General features: G+C 34.3%; 1 protein-coding gene across 2 annotated transcripts in view; it reads left to right on the top strand.

Moving 5' to 3' along the window:
* The first annotated feature begins 5,230 nt into the window (after positions 1-5,230).
* LOC113515242 (carboxypeptidase D) overlaps positions 5,231-18,922 on the top strand; it is a 51,014-nt gene continuing 37,322 nt past the window's right edge. For both annotated transcript variants that reach the window (XM_052896121.1, XM_052896120.1), the window contains exons 1-3: positions 5,231-5,907; positions 16,554-16,792; positions 17,678-17,847. In XM_052896121.1, the coding sequence (XP_052752081.1) occupies positions 5,461-5,907; positions 16,554-16,792; positions 17,678-17,847 (856 nt within the window). In that variant the 5' untranslated portion in view covers positions 5,231-5,460. The remainder of the gene's footprint in view (positions 5,908-16,553; positions 16,793-17,677; positions 17,848-18,922) is intronic.

Raw genomic sequence — 18,922 nt, 5'->3', positions numbered from 1 at the left:
AATTATAAGGTTAAATTGAAAAATGAAAATAATACAGTTCATAATGATTGGTAATCGTGTTTATTATCTGTTTACTTTAATCTATATTTAAGTATAGACATAAAATATGTTTTCGGTTTTAGGTAATTGATAGTTAAAATAAAAAATATATGTATAATAATTTGTAAGAAATATGTACATACTTATATATATATATATATATTTATATCCGAAAAATAGTTCCCATTCCATATTTATAAAATGAACCTAATTTGGGAAATTTTTGATCCCATTACTTGCAACACTGAAAAAGCGCGATATGTTTTAATTAAAAAAAAAATCTGTCCATACTTACCCAAATGATATAGCTGACTAAATTTTAACCTGTTTTTGACATTTAATGTTCTATCTATATAATCTAAGATAATAATATTTTGATATAAAAAAGCCACTGAGACTTTGTCTATGCCTAACTTGAATTTTATTGCCAGATGCATATTTTTTAAATAAATAAATATCTATTAAGTATTAATAAATGTACATTAACAATAGTGAGCGAATTACAGCCTTAAGAAATTTAAATAAACTTAAAGTTTATTTTAAATTTAATAAAAATAAATCAATCGTAAATAATATTAGAGAAGTATTAGCAAAAGCCACATATGTCCTGAATTCGTCTCGTTTACATTTATAGGTACCGTTTGTGCCTATTTAATTGTAAGATTTAGCTGAAATGTAAAAGTATTATAAGTTTGCCTTGCCGTGCCTTGTATAAATAAATATCGTAGAATAAAAATCCATTCTTATGCCTTTTACATGTATTATATAATTGTATAAGATACAATTTGTCTACAAAAAAATTCATTATGTAAAACTAAAGTTATTTGAGCCTTCATAATTTTTAAGCACAAAATATACAACCTGTATATTATAATTGAAATTATTGCTGAGAGATATTAAAGCTTTTTTCCATTTTTTTCAAAAAAGAACTTTTTTATGCAACTTAGAATGGCAAACAAGCTGACGGTCCACCTGATGGAAAGTAGTAACCGTCGCCTATAGACATAATACAGTATACTGTTTCGCCCATGATATGAGTTGCTATTCCTGAGGACTCAGGTGTTATATCTCTGTACCCTTTAAATTCACTGTCATAAAGTGTCGAAAACGCCAAAAAATTTCGATCTAACTAAAGATAGCCGTCCCATATTAGTAAGAGAGAGATTTTTTTTTTCGTGTTAATGAACCCATATTGTTAGTAAAAATATTCAGTATCCCTTATAGAATACTCCCTTAAAATAATGCTATTAAATTTCGATTTAAAACCTTATATAATAGCATAATAATTATAAATATCGTGTACTTGTAAATTCAGCACGTACTGAAGTGTAGTTTTTTTTTTTTTTTATGGGTGAAAATGGTATGGTAACCCCGCCTGCGCTAACGGGATACGCTGGCGGAGCACCAGTGAAGGGGGATAGATGAGAATGAAAACCGGCCAGTTAGCCCATCATGATGAATTCACCAGGAATTAACCATGATAGTTTCCAGGGAGAACCGTGAGGAGGTCGACCTGGTTGGGTATATTGCTAGCAATGGGATTCCCAATCTCCATTACTAACAATCCTTAACAATATTGGAATGGTAGCCCCGCCTGTGCTAACGGTATACGCTGGCGGGGCACCAGTGGGAGATGATAGGTGTGGATGAACCACTGCTGGACATAGTCTTCCACTATAAGGGAAGTCTTGCCAGTAATGCCATGCTTGACAGGCGAGTTAGCATCTGCTGTTATGCTTTGGTGATGTTCTAAGAGAGACGACGACCATTAAATTAGTCGCCTCTTACGACTCCCAGGGGGAAAGGAAGGCGTGGCCCATTCTGTATCGGGACCATACGGTAATTATTTATTACGCACTTAATCCCATGTAATACCCCGTGAAAAACTAAATACACAGGTCTTTGAAAACACCCATAAAGGTAACACGCGCTGCAATTTTCAATAAGCGTTTTTTTTCCACATAATTTCTAAACTGAAGTTGAAGCTCTCATGGAAAAAAATATGCGATATAAATTACGCCCCAAAAAAGAAATCGTGAAAACTCAGCACGTGTTTTTTATGGTAAATTTTTTGATAAATGTTTAATGTAAGCGCCCTAGCCGACTGACTGATATTGTACTCTCAATATTGAGAACTGCCTGAGTTAATAACTCTTAAGCCATAGGATTTACCAAATAGTTAATTTGGTTTGTTTTTACATTATTTTATTTCCACCTGTTTATTGTTAGATCGTCTAGTGTTGTAAATTCTTCTGTGATAAATGTATCGTTAAATGATTCATGTGTTATTTAATGTTACATGATAAAATGTAAATAAGTTAACGCTAAAATTAATAAGTTATCCGTTTATATTTTAAAGTGACGTCTGATTTTATTGTGTGTTCGCTAGCTTTTCGAAAAGAATGAAATAGTTTCCTTTTTTAAATTCTAAAATTACGTAATTATATTTGAATAAAGAACCTGTTTCTAATTGTTTGATATTCACCGCCATTTCGAGAACAATTTGTATAATAATTTCTTCACAATAATTGTTTTTTTTTTAATATAAACAATCTATATAGTTTATAATATTATTTAATTAATGTTATTTTACTCTTTAAAAATATTTAAATAATTGTAAATATTGTTTAAATTCAAAAGCTTAAATGATTGATATTTCACAACATAATAAAATAATTGGAGTGTAAGATTTGAACTGATTTAGTAAACTGGTGAGTAGTTTAATTACTAAAAATGTCTGAACCATATTTTAATCGAATTTGTTCAACTGAACTATTTTAATATAGTACTCGTCAAACTTACTAAAACAGTCCGAACTAGGTTTGTCAGATCATATTATTTCTTATAATTTTATTTCCCAGATTTTCAAAGCGAAACCAGATGTCAAAATTTAAAAAAAAAATACAATTATTTTCTGTAATAAATGTATTAAATACAAAAGGGAACAATTTATTGGTAAAATAATAAATAAATTATGGAAAACAGTAAATAAATATGACTCTTAATAGTAAACTGACTTAACTCAGATGTTCTAATTCTTAGTTATGTGAATTTATTATTAAAAGCGAGAAACGAATTTTTATTAACCGTTAATTAAATCTATTAGATACTGTTTTATATGAACTTATATAAATATATTTTGATTTGATACTTACTATGTTACTCACTTTAACTTCATAGTATTTTATTACCAAAATATAGATTATTATTTTATTTAATTAAATATTTTATTAATTCCATGCCATGATCTAGCATAGTAACCAATGCCAATTAATAAATTTAAATAAGTTACATGTTTTTACAATCATTTTGGTAATAAAATAGTTATGAGTCAAGTGACAAAAATAATCATAAATATAAAATAATAATTACAGTCGGAACAAAAAAAAACTACGATTTTATCTAAAATGTAAAAAGTAGAGCCCAGAAAGGAAATATGAAAGAATTTTTATCTTTGTACCTTAGCACAACATTAACCAAAAAAAAATAAAAAGGTGCCTTGTAATATTTACACTGGCAACACACTGTGTTCAAATAAATTTGTAATTATGTTCTATTTATTATAGAATATTGTGGTGGGTACCAATTATTATTTTATTGTTATATATAGCGTTATACGAAAACTGCATACGTGTATCTATGTTATGTGAAGTCTCTAGTTTAATTCCTCTGTTTATGTTAAATGTGAACGCACAATCCTATGAATTATTAAGAGTGAGCTTAAATAAAGTATGTAATTATTTTTATTATAATGTTTTATTTGTGCACTTTTCCGTTTGTTATTATTTATATATGGTTACATTACATTCCATACAATCACATTTAACTAATCGTTAGTTTTTAAATTAACTCTGTTATGAACCAGAGAATGGACATCCATTAGTACACCTTGGAACAAAATCAAGCCAAGCTAAAGTAAATTTAAAGTAAAATCTTTCTATATTTCACACTCCCCCCCGCCCTCTACGAACGCATGGAATAAAAGGTCCATAATTGCTGTTGTTATCATCTGAACGTCATTACGGTAACATCAAGAACAACATTTCACACAATTTTTGCTTATGACTATAGATATAATTAATATGTAGAAAAAGAAAATAGTTTTTTTAGATTATAGGTTCGAACTCGCACGACCTTGCGAGTATTAAGTGTAAAATTAAAAGAAATAAAAATAATTCTTATTACAACAAGATACGACACGAAATAGGATCAATAGTACATTATACTACGTCTATGGACCATCTTTGTTGACCCATGAAACTTACATCTACCTTTCTTACTTTTCAAAAACAGACTTATGTAGTTCCTATAAAAATTAAAAGGACAGAATTTTTTATTATGGCAACTGTAAATATGTCTTGCTGTCAAGTGTCAGCTGGTTGACAGGCGAAATACAATCAGCCATTTACAACGTTGGAGTGCTTTATTAGCCACTTTTTGAATAATTCTAGAAACTATTAGTAAAAAAAAATTTAAAAAAAAAAGGCTAATTTGATCATTTTGAATATTTCTATACACATTTTCTTATGTTGTTTTCTATCTTTATTATTTTTCTTTATTCGTCTATAATAAAAATCTCAGTATGTACGTTTTATTTACTTAAAATCAAGTCGCATTAAATGCAAAAAAAAATTTATAACTTTTTACTATTTTCCACACATAATGGGCTTAATAACTAAATTGTTATATTTTACAAAGTTCCATACTTTACGGCATTTGTTTGTATAAAGTAAAATATGAGGTCACTTCTTTTTATTATCAAGTATTGGTAATGTAATTATATAATTAGGTTTAATATCATTAAAAGTTTATTCATTTTAATCGACTTCATTTTTCATAACTCTGTCATTTAAAAACAAATATCAAAATTTCTTTTTTTTTATTTGCAAAGATATTTTTTCATATTTATCCCATAAAATTTTTATCAAAATGGAGTCAGTAATTTGGTTTTTAAATCAAAATAACTGTTTTTTTTATGTTTGAAGTTGATATTCTTCTTTGTGGAACAAAGTTTACTTGTTTCTTTTTGTACATTTATAATAGATTTTATATACATTTTTAGTTTAGGAACTTTTACAAATGTACTATATTTATAAACGATGTCACTTTTAGTCACTATTTAGCTATTAAATTTATAGCCAAAGTAGCAACCCCATCAATCAGTTTCAGTCACTTCCTGTCCGCCTGTCATTTTGCTTGACGTAATTTTATTTCATTAATCATTTCACTTCGATTGTTGTTAAAGTAGAGTATCAAAATAAGAAGGTAGTCTTTCAATTCTAATTGTTTCGTGTAAAATTATATTCCAATTAGAATAACCCATTAGGTATACTTTTCGGACAATGATAACTATGTGTATACGCCAAAACAAATAAAAATAACCCTAAAACTGCCGCAAAAAAATAAGCTCACTAAAATAAAATGGGTTCTATAACTCATGCGTGCACCTTTGTGATATTAACTTTATTCATTAGTGAATGTACGCCACGTTCTATAGAAGACGACGAAACGTTCCTGGCTAAGCCTAAGTACACTACGTACAAAGATTTAATTACCTTATTCGATGGATTAGAAAAAAGTTACCCGAATTTAGCGAGAAGTTACTCTATCGGCGAATCGGTGGCTGGTAGAGAGTTACTAGTGTTGGAAATCACTCAGGATGTGAATAATGTGCACCCGGGGCGGCCGGCGTTCAAATATGTAGCCAATATGCATGGCGACGAATCACTTGGTAGGCAATTGGTGATCTACCTGGCCCAGTACCTCCTGATCAACTATGGGAAGGACGAAAGGATCACCAGACTGGTGAACACTACTGATATACACCTAATGCCGTCCCTGAACCCTGATGGATTTGCTGAGAGTAAGGTAAGTTGTACCATTTTAATATACATATGTTTATATTATTTCTGTACTTGTTAAATTTGAAATTTTTGTTAGTTTTTTGATATATTGAAAGTTTTTAACTTTACATGTCTCAGAAGATAGTGATCTTTGTAGCTGAAGTGTTTTAATCTCTTTAAAATAACTTTATAATTTGTTTCAAATGAAGAACTGATTAGTAAAAATTTTGAAGTTTTTATTTTAAATAAGAAGGAAGGAGGACATTCCCTCTCTAGCTATCTCCCTAATTTTATTATGAGTGATAACATAATGGTGACCCTGATTACACTATCAGAATATATTGATAGGGTATATGATAAATTTGCCAGGAACGAGGTGGTAAATTTACAGGGTACAGAGGAGTAACACCTTAGTCTTCAGGAATGGCAATGCATGGGGTGTATCATGGGTAAAACAGTATACTCTGTTATGTCTATGGTACTGCTCATGTCTATAGGTGACGGTTACCACTTTCCATCAGGTCAGCTTGTTTGCCATTCTAAGTTGCATAAAAAAACAAATCATCCATGAGGATTTCCTGTGAAGACCACTAAACGGTTGACCTTATGAGGTGTATTGCTAGAGGCTGGTCTGGCTAGTCACTAATAATTTTTTTTTAATTGTATTACTATGCTAGAGATACATTTTTTATTACATTATATCTGTACTTAATTATGAGTATGTACATATACTATTATTGTAAGAAATAAGACATATTAGAATAATTTTTAGAAATGCATACAAGTATAATATGAAAGCACATTTATAATTTTAATAGGCAGAAAATAAAAAGTGCATTTGTGTGTGTATGTACTATTTATGTATGTGTAATTAATTTGCACCCCCTTACACATATATTATGTTTGCATCTTTAACTTTGGGTTTTCTAATTGCATATAAATATTTATTTTAAAAAAAAATATTTACGTACTTAAACCTTTTGATAGGGGTAAATGCAAACAATAGATACTACATCAGTCATGTTATCAGCATTGACAAACTAGGTATTTCTTTTTTCAAATTTGACAAAAAAAAATTTGTGCATGAAATTTTGGTGAAATAAAATTTGTGATGAAATATTTGGGAGAAAGTAAAATATGCTTAAAGAAGTTTATATTTTTTTTTTAAATTTTGGTATTTGAAGCAGTAAATTTGTACCATCAATTTGCGAACTGCATATTTTAGGATCATTACAGATTGACAAAGTGGTGGGGAGGAATTTCTTATATATGTGTTTAAAGTAGGTAGAAAAAGTTAATACAGAGTAAAGTGCCATTAAGAGACTACCGACTAAACCGTCTTTAAAAAAAAGTGTTCATGCTCACTTTCTTACTTTATCCAAGCAGTAAGTGCTTTATATTATTCTCAGTTTCGTGCATAATATAGTATATATCATATATGTGTAAGTATATTTGTTATTCATATATATTTATTCGTTTAAATATGTAATTTTAGTATGTATGTATATCAATATTTAGTAGTACTGCATTCGAGTATTCTGACACTTCCCTATGGTTGACTGGGAAAGAATGCTTTTAGCATTAAGTCCTCCATGTACACATATTTGTACTAATGAATAAATAAATAAAAGTTGACTTTAGTTACTTTTACATAAGATTAAAATTGGTATAACAGATTGTGCATATAGGTATAGATAACAGTTTGACATGTGACCTGCATGATACTCAGTGCATCTTTGAGAACAGATTTACTACTCTTCACCTCTACTCTGTTTGTCTGTGTTGACCAATATCTATTTACCAGAAACCTTATCCTCAGTCACTTCCACAGTGTGGGGGAGAGATTATTAATAACGGGGACAAGCGGCCCCATAGTTGTCAGGTCGACTTTCTCACAGTTTCCCCTGGAATCTTGGGAGAAGAGGGAATTATTAGTATTTTTAGCAACAGGCACTAACTGTCCCATTACTGGTTAGCATACTCTTGATGAATTCGCCAACTGATTTGACTATATCCTTACCATCAGGTAGGCCGTATGTTCCGCTTGTTTGCCACCTCAGTGGTATAAAAAAAAACCTATCCTACATGGATGTCGCGCGAATTTATACCGATTACATAAATGAGTCGCCGTGTGATTCGGGCATAGAATAGGCCACCAATTCCTTTCCCATAGGTGTCGTAAGAGACAACTGGAGAATAGCGAGGGATGGGCAGCAGCATTCCTTTTAAAACATCTTCAAAACCTGACTGCGGTTACCAATCCACCTACCAAGTGTGGCAACTACTGGCAAAATCCACCAAGCTGGAGGCTTATATTCAGCAGTGGACCATTAAGGGCTGATATGATGATGATACCGATCCTACATGGGTGTCATGCGAATTTATACCGATCACATAGGCGAGTCGCCGTGAGGTCTCGGCACAGAATAGTCTACCACTTCCTTTCCCATAGGTGTCGTAAGAGGCAACTAAGTCTGGGCGAGAGATGGGCAGCAGCATCCCATTTAAAACATCTTCAAAGCCTGACTGCTTACCAAATCGCCTGCCAAGCATGGCAACTACCAAAAAAAGGGAGGTTTATGTTAAGCAGTGGACAGTTAAAGGCTGATATGATGACATAGACACAACTACCATTCCATTTTCATCTCTTTAAAGTACCCTCATTACCCAACTGTGTGAATTTTAAAACTGCGCAAGTATACATTGATGACAATACTTAATTTAACAATTTCACACATATTTTCATAAACGAAACACTTGTAATTGTTTACTGTGTCTGTATGCGCAGACAGACTAATGCCTGACTAATTTAATTGAAGGTCACCCAAGTGGAGTCACTTTCTAGTCATCGCTTATATATGTATTATTTCCTATTACTGCTTTGCATGTCAGAGGGAGACTTTGTACAAAAGTCGATTGCTTGGATACCTCTGTCCCATTCGTGTTTTAACCGTGAAGCAGTTGTGTTTGCATGGCTGTGTTTCGGTTTGAAGGGAATGGGATGATTAAAGTCAAGCGAAAGGTTCTTCACCCCGGGACAAAGACTACTGTTGTATAAGTCGTAAGTCCGGGCCATCATAGAATACTACTCTCATCTGTTGGCGAATTTTGTTTTTTTTTGTTTTTCATAGCACCTGGATGCCAGTTTTGTCCTCTTGACTCGGATCAAAAACGGCTATAAGAATCGTCGACGATCTGAAGCTTACGGGCGGTATCAAGACCTTAAGTCTATAGAAACTTTGCCTCCCTTTTGTGTATCGCTTTTATAACGGATTATGATCCGAGGAATTGGTAGAAATAATACCCACAACCACTTTTTATTATCGCACTGCTCGCCATCGACAGGGAATTCATCCTTACACGCTTAAACCTAAACGACCGCGTACAGTGCGGTTTTAGAGGAGTTCCTCCCGCGAACGCCCAGTCTGTCGAATGTGATCCCTGCCGTGGTTTTATCTAGAGACCACAGTATGGGGTTCTTCAAAAAGGATGTATTAAGGTGCTTGGCAACACGCACGTGACATCCCTAGTATTATAGGCGTCTATAGGTTAGTAACCATTTACCATCAGATAGGCTGTATGCCGGTTTACCACTTTTGTGATGTAAAAAAGAAAACACAATTTTATTATTATTTTTTGTTTATTATACTATATTTAGTTTATTTTACCCTTTATCTTTTTCTCAATGTCCTCTACCCAAAGGTGGTCTGGAGGATACTGCTTAGCGATAAAGCCGCCTTTTGTATCGTTTCACATTAATATTTACTGTAGTTATTATTTTAAAAAATAAATAAAATTCAAAATAAATAATATTATTTTCTCAGAACAAATTGTCGAGTTCTTGAATTTTTGGAGTTTTACACTGTCGCTAACGAAAATAACAGTAGAAGTAGTAGAATTTATCCACAATGAGAAAGGCAAAGGAACTAACATATACAGCCTGATCTTCAGTAGAAAGTTTATATTTCCATGTTTTAACAAAGTATATCTTCAAGGTATATCTATCGCCATATCTTCAGGATATGGTTAGAATGTCCACAAACCAAAAATCATAAATTTTAAAATATTTCTTTTTAATATGAAAGAAGACTAAACCATAGACATATCTTCTTTTATAACTCTCCAACAGTTGCAGTAAGTGTTAGCGAACTCTGATTCTGTCAGCCATTATGCCATATTTTTTTTTTTAATAATAAATTCTCATTCGTATCTCGTTATCTGGCTAGCGGTACGCGTCGGCGTTAAAATCACATGGCTTACTATCGTACTGATCTAGTTGGAACCGCTTTCACTTTTTTACCATTTTGCTTGTTCATTACTTGGATGTTGCGCCCATTTTAATACCATAAGAATTGAATATTCATAATTGTAAATGATAATACATTGTCTGCAAGCTACTTCAAAAATTTTTTTTTTTATTTCTCTCAATTTATCTGATTTTAAGGTAATTTCTTAAAGGAGGAATTTCCGAATTGGGCGATATATATATATAACGGCTTTACCGATTTTTATGAAATTTTGTGTGCATATCGGGTAGGTCTGAGAATCGGCCAACATGTATTTTTCATACCCCTCAATAATAAGGGTGGGTCACTAAATATTTTTTATTATTTTTTTTGACAAAATTTTGTATTATTATTTTATTATGATTTAGCATTGTAAATTACATACAATATCAAATTTTCACGCTTCTACGATCAATTCTTGTTTTTTAATCGCGATTTTTATATGACGCAATAGGGTTGCAAGATGGCAATCGAATATAATAATTGTAGTATGAAAAATTGTCATGTATAGTTCTCGAAGTAATGTATATGGTAAAACAACGTTTGCCGAGTCAGCTAGTATATATATAATGCACAAGATTAAGCATTATCTTAACTCAACACTCACAGTATTTCGTTTATTAATTATTTCACTGTTGGTAATCAAGGCCGCCATGTTTGTAAGTACAGTATGAACCGTTGACAATCGCTTCCTAGGTAGGAAACTTGTATAATACATTGTACGTATATGAAACTAGCTGTTTCCTGCGGCGCTGCCCGCGTGTATCTGTATATAAAACGTCCTCTTCTTTTCATTTAAGAGTTTCATCTTGTCGCTGCAACTAATTCATGCATCTTCCTCCAGCCAGTTCTATCCCAGGCCATATCCTTGACCTCCCCATACGACGTGACACCTAGTGTTTCATTTATCTGTCCCATGTAGTTATCCCTCGGTCTTCCTCTTCCCCTTTTGTCCTCAATTTTTCCTTCTACTATGCTCTTAAAAAAATCGTCATGTCGTATAAGGTGGGCCAGCATTTTGCCTCTTCTATTCTCTATTGTTTTAATTAATGTTCTTTTCTCGTTCACCATTTTCAGGACTTCCTCGTTCGTTAGTTTTTCTGTCCAGCTTATCCTTTCCATTCTCCTCCATGTCCACATTTCGAATGCCTCAAGCATCTTTGTTTTCTTTTGCGTCATTGTCCATGTTTCACACCCATATAAATATAAAATGTTCTATGAGTTAAAATATGATATAATAAACTATTCAGCTGGTCGGTTATTTTATAGCATTTTATATGTGATTCTTTATATTGATATAACTTTATTATTCATAAGCTGATTGCAATATAAATAAACTCTAAATGTTATGTGGAGCAAACCGCAACGCATTAGTGAAAACCGCATTCAAATCGGTTAACCCGTTTCTGAGATTAGCGCGCACAAACATATAGACTAACGGGTAAAGATTCTAAAAATAATTGTTTTGGATTCTATTGCGTTCATAAAGCCTAGCCTTATAATAGGTTTTCTTATATATCTTCCATGTTGTGTTTCGGTTTGAAGGGTGAGATATGGCGTGAATTTATATAGTACAGAGGAATAACACCTGAGTCCTCAGGAATGACAACGCATGGGGGGTATCATGGGCGAAACAGTATACTCTGTTATGTCCATGGTACTGCTCATGTCTATAGGCGACGGTTACCACTTTCCATCAGGCGGACTGTCAGCTTGTTTGCCATTCTAAGTTGTATAAAAAAATCAGAAACAATAGGAAGCGGTTATAACTGCGATCACTTCGCATCCCATGTCATCGACGAATGACAGTGATATTTCTTAATCAGGGAGTCACAAGTTGATCACCAATTTGAAAAATATCTAAACCAGCCTTTCCCAAAGTGGACGATAACACTCCAGGCCTAAAAGGAGGCGGTAAGAGTGGACGCTGCAGGCCTAAAAGAGGGCGGTAAGAAACCCAAAAAAAATGGGAGCGTTATGTAGAGGCTTGGGGGTGATTTATCTTGAAGTAATAGTGATTTTTAAGTAGGTGAAAAAATGGGGACGCTAAAAAATAATTTACTCTCAATGTGGGTAGTACACAAAATAAGTTTGGGAACCCTTGATCTAAACCAATGATTTCCAAGATTTTGTGGACATCCACTCACTTTAGAAAAAGTTGTCGTCGATGACTTCCAGAGACCGCATACAGTTTGATCTGACAGCTGTGGGGTCGCTAGTCCCCATTATCAACAATCTCTGCCTCCAACTGTTGAACGAACAGTGTTGAATTCTTAAGTGTTAAGTAGTAAATACTTAGTAATATAATTAAGATAAAACACATGAAGGTTCAACAATAATATGCCAACATGTTTCACCACAAGTTGTCGCAGTCGACCATTGACCTCAGGAGTCTGACTCCGCCGCAGGACAAGTACTTGCATATAATGATGAGCCGTGTCGACCTTTTTGCTATTCGAGTATTTTGTTATTCGTTTCAAAAATAATCGAATCCTGACTCGAGCAAGTACTCAAATATTTGTTTAGGAATTCAAGTACTGGAGTAGTGTCTTAAATGGCTTCTGAAGTTTACTTCTTTAGAAATCTATCCGATTCTAGAATAAAGGTATACGGGTATGCGACCCCGGTGGCCCGAGTCGCTGCAGTGTCAGTCCTTTCCAAAACTGTAGTGTTCCCCCTTTCTTTTCCCATATAAGTCCCTTTATTCCTTACTTACTTATCAATTTCCTTTACGCATTTCCAACGTTCGCTTCCTTTTTTCCTCAATCCTTACCTTCATACCGTAGGTGGCGGAAACCATTAACAAATGCATTCCCAAAGAGGGATGACATCAGGCAGGCGGCCGATCGTTAAACTATAAGCCAAATCTTCTTGTAATATGATTAAAAAAAAATCATATTACGCCAACCCCAAATAATAATAGGGATAAGGGTAGAAAAATTATGACTTTAAATAAAAAAAAATTACACTCACTAATAATTGTTAATAAATTTTATATCGTCTTATAAGTTTTCATTTAGTAATTAAGAAAAAATGAAATAATGAACCGAACATTCGAGTACCTCAAATACTGGAAACACATATTCGGGTATCGTGTATCCCAATTCTATAAATTCTGTACGTTTCCTCTTCTGGTGTACAATTTTATATACTCGAATTCTAGTAGGTATTCGAGTCAGTACTCGAGTCAGCCTGACTCGGTACGTCACTACCTACGTGGGCTGGGTGCAGGTCACCAGTTCACATATTGATAATTTACAAAACATGCAATATATGTATGTCTATATCTACTTGAATTTATTTATTGTAAATTTAAGTTTAAAATCATTGCCTTTCGCGTCCATATTTTTTTTAATGGGTGATAATGGAATGGTAACCCCGCCTGCGCTATCGGTATACGCTGGCGGGGCACCAGTGAGGGATGATAGGTGACAATGAAAGAGGTTAGTTAGCCCATTGTGACGAATGTCACTAGAATTAACCACAATGGTTTCCAGGAGGAACCGCGTTGAGGTCGACCTGATAGGGTGTGGCTAGCAATGGTCCAGTTAGACCCGTCACTAACAATCCCTTTCCCCCCGCGTCCATATATTATACTAGTGAACCAGTCCGCCTTCACACGGGTAGATAAAATTTTCAAAAATAATGTATAACCTATGATACTTACAGATAATGTAGATCTATAGGTGAAAAATTTTAAAATCGAATTCTGTATGTATCTAAATAATGACCGATAATAAAAACGGATGAATGTCGAATACTTGTGGCAGCGATTCGAATATTTTGATATATGTAGGAGTCATGAGGAATGACAGAAGAAGAGGAATAAGTAGGTCAAAAGTTGCACCAGTAACAGAGAAATTGCGAAGTAATAGATTTTTCTCAAACATGTTTGGAAATGTAAGCATTATTTTCACAATCTTCTTCGAGATAAATCAAAATTGCCGTACTGGCCAGACACATGCGGGCAGCGGCCGGCAAAAGTTGTATGAAAATCCATATCTGCCGTGTTTTGCGGCCAGATAAATTACTATATAAACTCATATCTGTCCTGTTATTTAAAAATGGAATGACCTTTTACTTCGAAACATGGCTACCAAGGAGGTAACTAATAAAAGGTTTTATTTAAATTTCGAACTTTATGGCGCGTGAAAAATTATTATTATTCGTTTTTCGTCATTGAACTTAAAAAATAAAATTGTGTTTTTGATTTCCGCGCATTGTTTGAGAAAAGTACTATACAAGCCTTGGCCACAACTAGGCATTGATGGACTCATGTATGTGTGCCTCGGCTGCGCCTTGGCCCACATTTGCACGTTCGTCCATCAATGCCTCAGTTGCTGACCGCTGCAGTAATGTACTATTTTTTAATGTACGAGTATGATTATAGAACGGTAGCTCCGTTTGCGCTAACGTTATACGAATTACGTACGTTATATTTAAATTTACGATGCTAAGAATTTGACAATTAAGTACAGAAACCTCTCGAGCAATAATAACTTCTATTTTTTCCCAAAGATATTTAAATCTTTCAGTGATTTTAATTCTTTAGGTAACTTATTAAATAACACCACCGCTTGGTTTCGTGAACAATATTCAATTTATTTATTTAACTCTTTATTGCACCATAAATAAAAATATACAATGACAAGTGAATAATTCAAGTGAAATACAGTAACATAAATACAAATTGAAATATACACATAAAGGTACAAAAGGCGGTCTTATCGCTAGGGCAATCTCTTACAGATAAACTTTGGTTAAAGGAGAACAGATGTTGTTGTACTATGTTAAATATTGGTATAATAACCTTTTGTAAATCCATTGAATGTGGAAGATGCGAAAGAGGTTTGTTTGAATCGATGCATTTGGCGTTCTATTGTTTCTGCCTACCCTAATGGGAGACAGGCGTGACAAATATTTATACATGTATGTATGTAAATCCATCCTTCTTTTAATTAATCTTTGTTTCATACTACCCTCTGATTCATATAAATGTCTATTTTTAATTAAATCTGTTAACAGAATATGACTATACAGGCTTGGAACAGTTAGTATTTTTAGTCATTTAAAATGTCCTGCACGATTCCCATGGAGGAATATAAACCATGGCCATAATGGTTCTCTTTTGTGCTATAAATGCTTTATTTTTATATTCTCTTTATAATATGATTATAGACAAGTGGATACTTTATGAGTAGCAATTGTGTTACCTACACAATGTTTATAAAGGTTGGTCGTGGGTAGACTAAACCCAGTAATGTTAATCATATTAAGCAATTTCTCAATGAGCATTATTAAATTAAGAACGTTTTTTTCTCGGGTAAACACAAAATTTTACTAGTAAATAATGAATAAATAAATGTATGAAAATTTATTTTAATAATACACAACACTTACATATACCTAAAGAAAGTAACATAACAACATAAAAAAAAATATAGAAAAAATAAAGTTTATATTTATATATAAATATCTTTCTTTTCTCAATGTTCTCTACCCAAAGGTTGTCTGGAAGAGATTGCTTAGCGATAAGGCCGCCTTTTGTATCATTTCTTATTACAGTTAAATGTATTTACTATTTTATAAATGGTGCAATAAAGTGTACATAAATAAATAAAGTGTAGTCGAATTCAGTCGGTGTTGTGGAAATAAAAAAGGATGCTAATTCAGCTTAAAGTTCCTGCAGAAGCAGTAACGCTGATTTTCAATTAGCACCTCAGTAACTTAATGATAGGTGAGGATAAAATCAGGTTAGCTCATTGTGACGAATTCACCAGGAAATACCACCATAGTTTCCGGGCCAAAAAGAGGTCGTTCTGATTGGATATATTCGTCAAAATGGGGCTATTTTTTTATTAGAAGACAATGAAATGATAACTCGCCTACATTAACGGTATACGCTGGCGGGACGTCAGTGAGGGATGACAGGTGAGATGAAAAAGCAGGTCAGTTAGCCTGTTGTGAAAAATACACCGAGAATTCAGCACGATGGTTTCCACGTGGAGATCGACCTGATAAGGTATATTGCTAGCAATTGGACTGGTAATCCTCATTACTAACAATACCTTCCTCTCAACAATGAGCTATTAGACTACAAAAAGCACATACCCTCTCGTATCCTATAATAGGGGATTATGCCACCTAGGTGTCTAGGACTCACATTTCCATTTTAGGTTGTGTTACAACCTCACTCTGTAATTTCATAAATATATGAACATATAATATAACTATAACTTGGTGCTCATCTAGAACACCAAGGGCATCACAGTACATTCCTTCATGTCCAATGCTTTGTGTATATGAGGTAACGACGGTGTTCACTTTCCATCAAGTTGGCCGTAAACTTTACCATTCCATGTCTAATTAAAAAGATCTGTTTCAGATCGGCTGCGAATCCCAGGCCAAATATGTGGGTCGCAACAACGAAGCGGGCGTGGATTTGAACCGCGACTTCCCCGACCAGTTCGATAAGGACCGAGCCAACACGGACGAGTACTTGTACAAGAACAGGCAGCCGGAGACGCGGGCCCTCATCAAGTGGGTGCTGGGCAAGCAGTTCGTGTTGTCTGGAAACTTGCACGGGGGCGCTGTCGTTGCTTCGTACCCGTACGACGATTCAGTGTACGTACTCCAAAAATATGTTTCTTAGAATTTCATTTTTTTTAAATTGTTCCCTCATCCAACAGGAAAACTTGAGGCGAAAGGGATTGTTAGTAATGGGGTCAAATAGAATGAATGACAATATTATTGACAACCGCTCCTGTATAGTATTTATATACCTTACTATGGTATGCAGGTTGTAGTGGATGTAAAGTCCAAAGGCACTTAGTAATATTGATTGTTTATTATTTTAAACTATATACAAAGTGACGACGTGTTTATACGTGCTGAGTGGCGCGAGCGAGAGACCTCGAACGAACGAGTCAGAGTGAATGATTACTAAACACCGCCTGTACTAACGGTATTCGCTAGGGGGGAAGGGATTGTTAGTAATGCGGATTATCTGGACCATTGCTAACAATATACCCTTACAGGTCGACCTCCCCGTGGCCCCCCTGGAAACTATCGTGCTAAATTCTAAGTGTATTTATCACGATGGGCTAACTGGCCTGTCTTTTCATCCTCACCTGCGTATACCGTCAGCGCAGGCGGGGTTACCATTCATAAAAAAAAAACGGTATTCGCTGGCGGGGCACCAGTGAGGAATGATGGTTGAGAATGAAAAGGCAGGTCAGTTAGCCCATCGTGATCCACTTAGAATTGAACACGATGGTTTTCAGAGGGAACCGCGAGAAGTTGAACCTGAGAGGGCGTATTACTAGCAATAGGGCTACTAGTACCCATTATTAACAATCCCTTCTTCCTCCTATCTTAATGGTGTTTCATGTCTATAAGCGACACTTACTACCTACCATGTGAGACTCAGTATAACTGTCAGCATATTTCAAGTTACATAAAAGTGTGTTTAAAATATTAACCAGTTGATATGAACACCCGTGATTGCAGGACCGGCGCGGAATGCTGCGAAGAGAGTCTGTCCCCCGACAATGCGGTGTTCAAGCAGCTGGCCAACTCCTTCGCGTCCAGACACGTCGAAATGAGACGAGGAAACACTTGCCCCCCGGATAACTTCACTGATGGACTGGTGAATGGCGCCTACTGGTATGGGGTCAAAGGTATGGCCATTTTTTTTAATATTAAAAAATAAAGAAAGATGTAAAGTCATTTTGTAATAAGAGAATACCATAGAACTGCTATGAGTGTATGTATACCATCATCATTTTCCTACACATATCCCAATTATTATTTGGGGTCTGCGTAATATGTATTTTATCCATATTTTTGTTTTATCTTTTTTATTTCAAGGTTTTTATCCTGTAAGGATATGTCAGCCTCATCATACCCTAATTTTATAAAATACCTCACATACTTAAAACATTGATACATAAATATATAATACATAATGTCTTAGTAGTCTATTTTCATAAAGGGAATTATTGATACAAAAATATAGTAATTAAAGATTTTGCCATTCCGGAATGTGGTTCTGTGAGTATATTTGAAAATAAACCGATCTCCTGTCTATTGAGACTATATTTTTGTATCAATACTTCCCTTTGTGTTTTGTATTTAGTACATTCAGATATCATATGGTGAACATCATCCAATGTGTTACAAACATTTTATCCATATTACAAAAAGATTTGCCTTGTAGTTTTACGACCGGCCGCCTGCTTGACGTCTAACCAATAACGTCTTTGCCAATAACTGCTATGAACGTATATATTATGAAAAATAGCAATTGAATGACGTCATTCAGCAAATGAACAGATAAAGGATGTACCTCTTTAGTCGTGATGAATAATAGTAATCAGCCTTTAACTGTCCACTGTTGAACATAAGCCTCCCCCTTGGGGGGTTTTGCCAGTAGTTGCCACGCTTGGCAGGCGTATTGGCAACCGTAATTAGGCTTTTTTTATGGGTGAAGATGGAATGGTAGCCCCGCCTGCGCTATCGGTATACGCTGACGGGGCACCAGTGAAGGGTGTCAGGCGAGGACGAGGTCAGTTGGCCCATCGTGACAAATCCACAACGTGACAATTAACCACGATTGTTTCCAGGGGAAACCGCGCGGAGGTCGACCTGATAGGGTATATTGCTAGCAAGGGGGTTGTTGGACCCTATTACTAACAATCCCTTCCCCCCGACATTGCATATTGTATCTATGAGGACCTGAAAAATATTGGACTA

This window comes from Galleria mellonella, unplaced genomic scaffold (assembly GCF_026898425.1).
Source record: "Galleria mellonella isolate WM207_F2 unplaced genomic scaffold, CSIRO_AGI_GalMel_v1 utg312, whole genome shotgun sequence".
In the NCBI taxonomy this organism is placed as follows: Eukaryota; Metazoa; Arthropoda; class Insecta; order Lepidoptera; family Pyralidae; genus Galleria; species Galleria mellonella.
This window is presented reverse-complemented; position numbering and strand designations above follow the sequence as displayed.